Source organism: Coturnix japonica, unplaced genomic scaffold (genome assembly GCF_001577835.2).
Source record: "Coturnix japonica isolate 7356 unplaced genomic scaffold, Coturnix japonica 2.1 chrUnrandom424, whole genome shotgun sequence".
NCBI lineage: Eukaryota > Metazoa > Chordata > Aves > Galliformes > Phasianidae > Coturnix > Coturnix japonica.
In genome coordinates, this window is record NW_015439869.1 from 75,509 (window position 1) to 85,131 (window position 9,623).

The 9,623-nt window shown below is 57.1% G+C and overlaps 1 protein-coding gene across 1 annotated transcript in view; it reads right to left on the reverse strand.

Annotated features, from left to right (window-relative positions):
• BOP1 (BOP1 ribosomal biogenesis factor) overlaps positions 1–9,623 on the reverse strand; it is an 80,387-nt gene that overhangs the window by 3,350 nt on the left and 67,414 nt on the right. Inside the window, exons 4-10 of the mRNA XM_015850408.2 lie at positions 7,105–7,259; positions 6,149–6,266; positions 5,970–6,071; positions 5,275–5,487; positions 4,073–4,234; positions 3,512–3,592; positions 2,566–2,758 (exon numbers count right to left, since the gene is read on the reverse strand). Coding sequence (XP_015705894.1) covers positions 2,566–2,758; positions 3,512–3,592; positions 4,073–4,234; positions 5,275–5,487; positions 5,970–6,071; positions 6,149–6,266; positions 7,105–7,259 — 1,024 coding nt within the window. The remainder of the gene's footprint in view (positions 1–2,565; positions 2,759–3,511; positions 3,593–4,072; positions 4,235–5,274; positions 5,488–5,969; positions 6,072–6,148; positions 6,267–7,104; positions 7,260–9,623) is intronic.

Genomic DNA, 9,623 nt, shown 5'->3' on the forward strand with positions numbered 1-9,623 from the left:
GGTTATTGAGTCTAACCACCAACCCATCACCACTCAGAGAGTCATTAAACTTGGAGAAGACCACTAAGGTTATTGAGTCTAACCACCAACCCATCCCCACTCAGAGAGTCATTAAACTTGGAGAAGACCACTAAGGTTGTTGAGTCCAACTACCAACCCATCCCCGCTCAGAGAGTCATTAAACTTGGAGAAGACCACTAAGGTTATTGAGTCCAATCACCAACCCATCCCCGCTCACAGAGTCATTAAAGTTGGATAAGACCACTAAGGTTGTTGAGTCCAACCACCAACACGTCCACACACACAGAGTCATTAAACTTGGAGAAGACCACTAAGGTTTTTGAGTCCAACCACCAACCCATCCCCACTCAGAGAGTCGTTAAAGTTGGAGAAGACCACTAAGGTTGAGTCCAGCCACCAACCCATCCCCTCCATCACCCCACCCAAGATAATGATGTAATTGTTGGAACTGGAGAAGACCACTAGGATTACTGAGTCCAACCATAGACCCATCCCCACCACCTCTCGCTCAGAAACTCATGGAATTGCCAGGGTTGGAAAGGACCACGAAGATCAAGTCAAACCACTGACCCATCCCCACCACCTCCCCACTTCAAAGAGTCGTTAAGATTGAAAAAGACCACTAAGATCATTGAGTCCAACTGTCTACCCACCTCCATTATCTCCCCACTCTGAGAATCATGAGACCACTGCAGTTGGAGAAGACCACTAAGATCACTGCGACTAACCATTGACTCATCCACACCACCTCCCCACAGTCATGAAGACCATGAAGATCATCAAGTCCAGCCATTGACCCACCCCCACCATCTTCCCACCCAGAGAATTATGGAAATGTCAGGGTTGGAAGAGACCACTAAGATCATTGAGTCCAACCATTGACCCATCCCCACCACCTCCCCTACTCAAAAGAGTCATTCAGTTTGGAAAAGACCATTAAGATCATTGAGTCCAACTGTTGACCATCCCCACCATCTTCCCACCCAGAGAATCATGGAACCAGTGGGGTTGGTGAAGACCACTGAGATGGTGGAGTCCAACCACTGACCCACCCCCACCACCTCCCTACTCAAAAGAGTCATTAAAGCTGAAGACCATTGAGATGGTACAGCCCAAGCACTGACCCACCCTCACCACCTCCCCACTCTTAGAACTGTTGGATTTGGAGAAGCCCACCGAGCCCATTGAGTCCAACCATAAGGGCCGCCTGGGGCTCCCCGTGGGGCACCAGGGGATTCCACAGCAGCATGAAGGGGAGACGTGAGCGGGGTCTGCAGCAAAAAGAGCAGCCCCCACCCCACAGCTCTGCTCACAGCCAGCTCCTGGTGCAGCTGCTGTGCTGGCAGGACACCTGGCTCTGCACGGCACGGTTCAGCACGGCATGGCTCTTGGCACAGCAGAGCTCTTGGCATGGCTCGGCACAGCTCTGCACAGCACGGCTCTCAGCTCAGCTCGGCACAGCTCTGCTTGGCACAGCACAGCTCTCGGCTTGGCACAGCTCAGCATGGCATGGCATTGCTTGGCTCAGCATGGCACAGCTCTCAGCATGGCTCAGCACAGCTCGGCTCGGCTCGGCATGGCTCAGCATGGGACAGCTCTCAGCACGGCAGAGCTCTTGGCATGGCCCGGCATGGCTTAGCATGGCACAGTTCAGCATGGCACAGCTCTTGGCATGGCTCAGCACAGCTTGGCACGGCTCGGCTTGGCACAGTTCAGCACAGCACGGCTCTCAGCACGGCTTGGCTCAGCATGGCTCGGCTCGGCTCAGCATGGCACAGTTCAGCACGGCTCGTCATGGCTCTGCATGGCACAGTTCAGCACAGCAGAGCTCATGGCACGGCTCGGCACGGCACAGTTCAGCATGGCATGTCTCGGCACAGCTTGGCTCGGCATGGCTTGGCACAGCTCGGCACGGCACAGTTTAGCATGGCACAGCTCTTGGCACGGCTTGGCACAGCACGGCTCTGCATGGCACAGCTCTGCACAGCACAGTTCAGCACGGCACAGCTCTCAGCATGGCAGAGCTCTTGGCACAGCTCAGCATGGCACAGCTCTTGGCTTGGCATGGCACGGCTCTGCACAGCACCGTTTAGCATGGCACGGCTCTTGGCACAGCACAGCTCTTGGCACGGCTCTGCACGGCACAGTTCAGCATGGCATGGCTCAGCTTGGCACGGCTTGGCACGGCTCTCTGCACAGCACAGCTCTTGGCACGGCTCTCAGCTCGGCTCAGCTCGGCTCGGCCTGGCTCGGCTTGGCCCAGCTCAGCCCAGGTCCGGGTGTCACTTGCCGCGTCCCCGCATCCTGGTGTTATTTTTACCACCTGATCTCAGCCCGGTTCCCAGCCCGGAGCCAGGAACATCCACATTGTGCAACCAGGAGCTGGCAGCCGCCGGGAGCTGGCAGCCGGGCAGCGCCGCTATAAAAAGCACATGTGGCTCATGGGGCCGTAAACCAACATCTGCTCCCAATCTGCAGCTCCCAATTCACTTTCTCCGCTGTTGGGACGCAGACTCTGGGTGGGGGCCTGGAAAAACCCTCAGCCATGGATCCCAGCCCGGGCTCCCCCCCAGCCCTCCCCCCATTGACAGCTCTGACACGTGCAGAGCCCCGGGGCTGGAGCAGCACTTAAAGTATTTGGATGCGATGCACGGAGCGGGGCCGTACCTGATGCCAACCACTGCCCGCTGGGGGACACGCTGATGCAGCGCACCAGGCTGCTGTGCCCACGATACACCTAAAGGATAAAGGGCAAAATGAGGGGGGTGATAGGGGTCCCCAGACCCTCCCCAAAAGGCTCTAATACACCTAAGGGACAAACGGAAATATGGGGGGTGAGGGGCTGATGGAGGGTCCCCAGACCCCAAAAGGCTCTAATACGCCTAAGGGAAGGAAGGGAAATGGGGGGTGAGAGGCTGATGGGGGGTCTGCAGACCCCCCCAAAAGGCTCTAATACACCTAAGGGAGGAAGGGTAAAATGAGGGTGAGGGGCTGATGGAGGGTCCCCAGTCCCCCACCCCCAAAAGGCTCTAATACACCTCAGGGACAAAGGGCGAAATGGGGGGTGAGGGGCTGANGCTCTAATACACCTCAGGGACAAAGGGCGAAATGGGGGGTGAGGGGCTGATGGAGGGTCCCCAGCCCCCCACCCCCAAAAGGCTCTAATACACCTAAGGGACAAATGGAAATATGGGGGGTGAGGGGCTGATGGAGGGTCCCCAGACCCCAGAAGGCTCTAATACACCTAAGGGAAGGAAGGGAAATGGGGGGTGAGGGGCTGATGGAGGGTCTCCAGACCCAGCCCCCCCCCCAAAATGCTCTAATACACCTAAGGGACAAACAGAAATACGGGGGGTGAGGGGATGATGGGGGGGTCCCCAGATCCCCCCCCAAAGGCTCTAATACACCTAAGGGAGAAAGGGAAATATGGGGGTTGAGGGGCTGAAGGGGGGTCCCAAGCCCCCCCCAGCTCTAAGTAGCTGCTGCTCACCAGTGCTTGAGTGGTGGGGAAGGGCTGCAGGTCCCGCGGCTTCGGCAGCTTCGGGATCAGATCCTCGGGGTCCACGTTCACCTGCGGAGGGAACAAAGTGGGGCACAAAGTGGGGTGAGATGACATGCAGTGGGACACACAGTGGGGCACACAATGGGACATGCCCCATAGGACACACAGTGGGGCACACAGTGGGACATGCCCCATAGGGCACGCAATGGGGCACATAGTGGGGCACACAATGGGGCACACAATGGGACATGCCCCATAGGACACACAGTGGGGCACACAATGGGATCTGCCTCATATGTGTTCACAGCACAGTGGGGCAACCGACAGTGGATCATTGCCCCATCAGCCGACTCAACCGTGGGGCACACCTCCCAATGGAACTGGCCCCATAGGACACACAGTGGGGCACACAATGGGACATGCCCCATAGGACACACAGTGGGGCACACAGTGGGACATGCCCCATAGGACACACAATGGGGCACACAGTCGGGCACACAATGGGGCACACACACAGTGGGGCACACAGTGGGTCAGGGGGGCTCTGACCCTCATCTTCCTCTGCCGTGGGCACAGGTAGAGGTCGAGGCAGCGCTCGAATCTCTCGTGGATGAATCGTGGGTAGGCGGGCACTGCCCGCAGGCAGCGGAACTGCTGGGGAATGAAGCTCAGACGGCGATCAACGGGATCCTGCTGCTCCCAGGCCAGCTTCTGTGGGGGGAATGGGGTCAGTGGGGCAGGAATGGGGTCAGTGGGGCAGGAATGGGGTCAGTGAGGTGGATATGGGGTCTGTGGGGCAGGAATGGGGTCAGTGGGGCAGGAATAGGGTCTGAGTGGCTGGTACATGATCTGTGGGGTGGGTATGTGGTCTGTGGGGCAGGCATAGGGTCTGTGGGCATTCATGGGGAGGATGTAAGGGCTGCGGGGCGGGAATGGGGTCTGTGGGGCGGATATGAGGTCTGTGGGGTGGGTGTGGGGTCTGTGGGTTAGATATGGCGTCTGTGGGTATGGGGTGGATATGGGGCCTGTGGGGTGGGTGTGGGGTCTGTGGGGCAGGAATGGGGCCTGTGGGGTGGTTATGGGGTCTGTGGGGTGGGAATGGGGTCTGTGAGGTGGTTATGGGGTCTGTTAGTATGGGGTGAATACGGGGTCTGTGGGGTGGATGTGGGGTCTGTGGGGCAGATATGGGGTCTGTGGGGTGGGAATGGGGTCTGAGAGGTGGTTATGGGGTCTGTGGGCATTCGTGGGGAGGATATGTGGTCTGTGGGGCAGGCATGGGGTATGTGGGGTGGTTATGGGGTCTGTGGGGCAGGCATGGGGTATGTGGGGTGGTTATGGGGTCTGTGGGGCAGGCATGGGGTATGTGGGGCAGATATGGGGTCTGTGGGGCACGAATGGGGTCTGTGGGTGTGGGGTCTGTGGGTTGGATATGGGGTCTGTGGGTATGGGGTGATTATGAGGCCTGTGGAATAGGAATAGGGTCTGTGGAAGTGGGGTCAGTGGGGCAGGAATGGGGTCTGTGGGGTGGGAATGGAGTCTGTCGGTATGGGGTGAATATGGCGTCTGTGGGGCAGGAATGGGGTCTGTTTGTGGGGCCTGTGGGTTGGATATGGGGTCTGTGGGGTGGTTATGGGGTCTGTGGGCAGGAATGGGGTCTGTGGGTAGGATATGGGGTCTGTGGGGTGTGTGGGGGGTCTGTTTGTGGGGTCATTATGTTGGGATGGGGCTGGGGTCCCGCTGCCCCCCATTACCTCCTCCTCACTGAGCAGGTACTCGGGCGGGGGGTTGTAGGACTCCTCGTGCCCCGGCAGCTTCATCTTTGGGGCCGGGACGTGCATCTTGTGTCGGCCCAGGATGGAGTTGGGGTCCTCGTGGGCCCACAGGTCGTAGTAGGTTGGGGTCTCCTCCTTGGGACGGCGGGGTTTGATCCAGCCCATCTTGATGGCGTGGACCAGCCGGGAGACCTGAGGGGTGGGGGGGTCAGAACCGGGACCACCAGGATGTGGGGTGTAAGGGGGAGATAAGGGGAGGGGGGGATGGAAAGGGACCCCCTGATAGGGGGGGCTAAAGGGGGATGGTGGTGGGTGAGGGTGGGCTATAGGGGATGGAGGTGGTGGTGGTTGAGGGTGGGCTATAGGGGATGGAGATGGAGGTGGGTGAGGGTGGGCTATAGGGGGATAGGGGTGGGTGAGGGTGGGCTATAGGGGATGGGGATGGAGGTGGGTGAGGGTGGGCTATAGGGGGATGGGGGTGGGTGAGGGTGGGCTATAGGGGATGGGGATGGGGATGGGTGATGGTGGGCTATAGGGGATGGGGATGGAGATGGGTGATGGTGGGCTACAGGGGATGGGGATGGGGATGGGTGATGGTGGGCTACAGGGGATGGCTATGGCTGCACTGCAGGATGCTGATACACCTCCCGGCCCCACAGAGCCCCCACTCCCACCTTCTCCTTCTCAACGAGGGACGGGATGAAGCTCCGTTTGTCCGCCGGGCGGTTGGTCACCGGGTGGATCATCACCTCGTGGGTGAAGAAGTCGATGGCCGGCTGTGGGGACACACAGACACTGAGCTGCCCCCGCCCCAAATAGACCCCGCTCTGTCAGCTGGGAAATCACGACCCACCTCGTAGGGGTTGAAGTGCACGTCCCCAAACTGCCCCCTCTGCAGACGATGCACCAGCTCCACCTGCTCGTCCGTCAGCTTGATGTCCGCGCCCGTCATCTTGTCCTGCACCGTTCGCCTGCAGGGGGGGGAAGATGTGGGTCAGGAGATGGGGAAGAGCTTGTGGAGAAGGACATAAGGGTCCAGGTGGGACGATGGATGGACAACCATTGGCCAATGGCTGACCAACAGTTGACTAATAGTTGACCAATGGTTGACCAATGGATGACCAGTGGTTGACCAGTGGTTGACCAATGGTTGACCAATGGTTGACTAATAGTTGACCAATGGTTGACCAATGGATGACCAGTGGTTGACCAATGGTTGACCAACAGTTGACTAATAGCTGACCAATGGTTGACCAATGGGTGTCCAGTGGTTGACCAACAGTTGACCAATTGTTGACAAATAGTTTATCAATGGTTGCCCAACAGCTGACCAACAGTTGACCAATGGTTGGCCAATGGTTAACCAGTGGTTGACCAACAGTTGACCAGTGGTTGACAAATGGTTTATCAATGGTTGGCCAATGGTTGACCAATGGTTGACAAATGGTTTATCAATGGTTGGCCAATGGTTGACCAACAGTTGACCAACAGCTGACCAATGGTTGACAAATGGTTTATCAATGTTTGGCCAATGGTTGACCAACGGTTGGCCAATGGTTGACCAATGGTTGACAAATGGTTTATCAGTGGTTGTCCAGTGGTTGACCAACAGTTGACTAATGGTTGACAAATGGTTTATCAATGGTTGTCCAATGGTTGACCAATGGTTGACCAGTGGTTGACCAGTGGTTGACCAACAGCTGATCAACGGTTGACAAATGGTTTATCAGTGGTTGATAATGGTCCATGGTGGAGGTGGGGCTGGGGGTCCCTTCCACCCCAGCCACCCCACGGCTCCGTGACGCTCACCAGTAGTCGGGGTTCTCCATCTTCTCCAGGAACTTGTCCAGCTCGTCCTTGTTGCGGATGGGTTTGTAGATCCTCTTGCCCTCCAGGTCGTAGCCGATGTGTGGGAAGTCCTGGTACCACTCCATGGGGATGTTGCCCACCGTGTTGCGGATGTCCTGGAGAGGGGGGGATGAAGCAGGGTGAGGGGAGGGTCTGGGGGGAGAGCAGCTGTTGGGGCTGCCACCATGCAACCATAGCACAGTCACACAACCATAAACATGGCTACAACCTACACCACAGCCACACACCTACTGGTATGGCCACACAACCATCAACACAGCCATATAACCACCAGCACGGCCATATAACCACCAGCATGGCCTTATAACCACCACCACAGCCATATAATGACCATCACAGCCATGTAACCACCAGCAGAGCCATATAACCACCAGCACAGCCATATAACTACCAGCACAGCCATGTAACCACAACCACAGCCATATAACCACCACCACAGCCATATAACCACCACCACAGCCATATAACCACCACCACAGCCATACAGTCATTGGCATGGTGACACAACCATTGGCACAGTCACACAACCATCAGTACAGCCATGCAACCGTCGATGGTGGCCCCACTCCTCACCCCTCGGCTGTGCCCTATTCAGGGCCTGGGGTCAGACCACAGCCAGGTCCTGCCGTCCTCTCCCCCTCAGCCCCATTGTTACACAACACAGAGACCCCATCCCCAATTCCCCACCCCCATATCAGAGGTGTGAGTGTGACCTGTGCCCCCACAGCCCGCAGTCAGGGCTCACCCTCACCCCGCCGCCATCTGTTCCCCATAAACACCTGCACTGAACAACACCACAACACCGGGGCCTGCATGGAACAGCACTGAGCATCCCAAGGAGCGGAGCTGCACGGAGCCCCCCATCACAGCGCACCCATCCATCACTGCAGGGCTCACGTCAGCGCAGGATGTACGTGACCCCAGGGGACTGAGTTGGAATTTGCTGAGCTGAGGGGACACGGTGGGGATGGCGGCAATGAGGGAACAACCCACGTCCCAATGCAGACAGAGGGACAACCCAATGCAGACAGAGGAACAACCCACGTCCCAATGCAGACAGACATAGGAACAACCCACATCCCAATGCAGACATAGGAACAACCTACATCCCAATGCAGACAGACAGAGGAACAACCTACATCCAACGCAGACAGACAGAGGAACGACCCATGTCCCAATGCAGAGGAACAACCCAATGCAGACAGACAGAGGAACAACCCATGTCCCAATGCAGACAGAGGAACAACCCATGTCCCATTGCAGACAGAGGAACAACCCACGTCCCAGTGCAGACAGAGGAACAACCCACGTCCCAATGCAGACATAGGAACAACCCACGTCCCATTGCAGACATAGGAACAACCCACGTCCCAATGCAGACATAGGAACAACCCACGTCCCAATGCAGACAGAGGAACAACCCACGTCCCAATGCAGACAGAGGAACAACCCACGTCCCAATGCAGACAGAGGAACAACCCATGTCCCGATGCAGACAGACAGAGGAACAACCTACATCCCAATGCAGACAGAGGAACAACCCATGTCCCAATGCAGACAGACAGAGGAACAACCCATGTCCCAGTGCAGACATAGGAACAACCGACGTCCCAATGCAGACAGAGGAACAACCCATGTCTCAATGCAGACATAGGAACAACCCACGTCCCAATGCAGACAGAGGAACAACCCATGTCTGCAATGCAGACAGAGGAACAACCCATGTCCCCCCAAATGCAGACCAGAGGAACAACCCATGTCTCAAATGCCAGAATTAGGAACAACCCACGTCCAATGCAGACAGAGGAAACCATGTCTCATGCAGACATAGGAACAACCCATGTCCCAATGCAGACAGAGGAACAACCCATGTCCCGATGCAGACATAGGAACAACCCATGTCCCAATGCAGACAGAGGAACAACCCACGTCCCATTGCAGACAGAGGAACAACCCACGTCCCAATGCAGACAGAAGAACAACCCATGTCCCGATGCAGACAGACAGACGGACACGGTGGCTCCAAATGCCTCATCCCACGGCAGCTGCTCTGCAAGGAGCCTCCGTGCTCAGGGCTCCATCCACTTTGTGAGCTGCCCCCAATTCCTGCAGCTGAATGGGTCCGTGCTCAGGGCTCCATCCACTCCTCCCATCACCTGTGTGCTCCCCAGACCTGGGTGCTCCCCCCCCCCAACTGGTGTTCCCCTCACCTGGGTCATCCCAACACCAGGACATTCCCCTCACCTGTGTGCTTTGCCACACCTGGGTGCTCCATAAGGATGCACACAGCCATAGAGATTCACTGAGCAATAGGGATGCACACAGCTATGGGATGCACACAGCTATAGGATGCACACAGCTATAGGAAGCAAAAAACCAAAAGGATGCACACAGCTATAGGATGCACACAGCTATAGGGATGCACACAGCTATAGGATGCACACAGCTATGGGATGCAC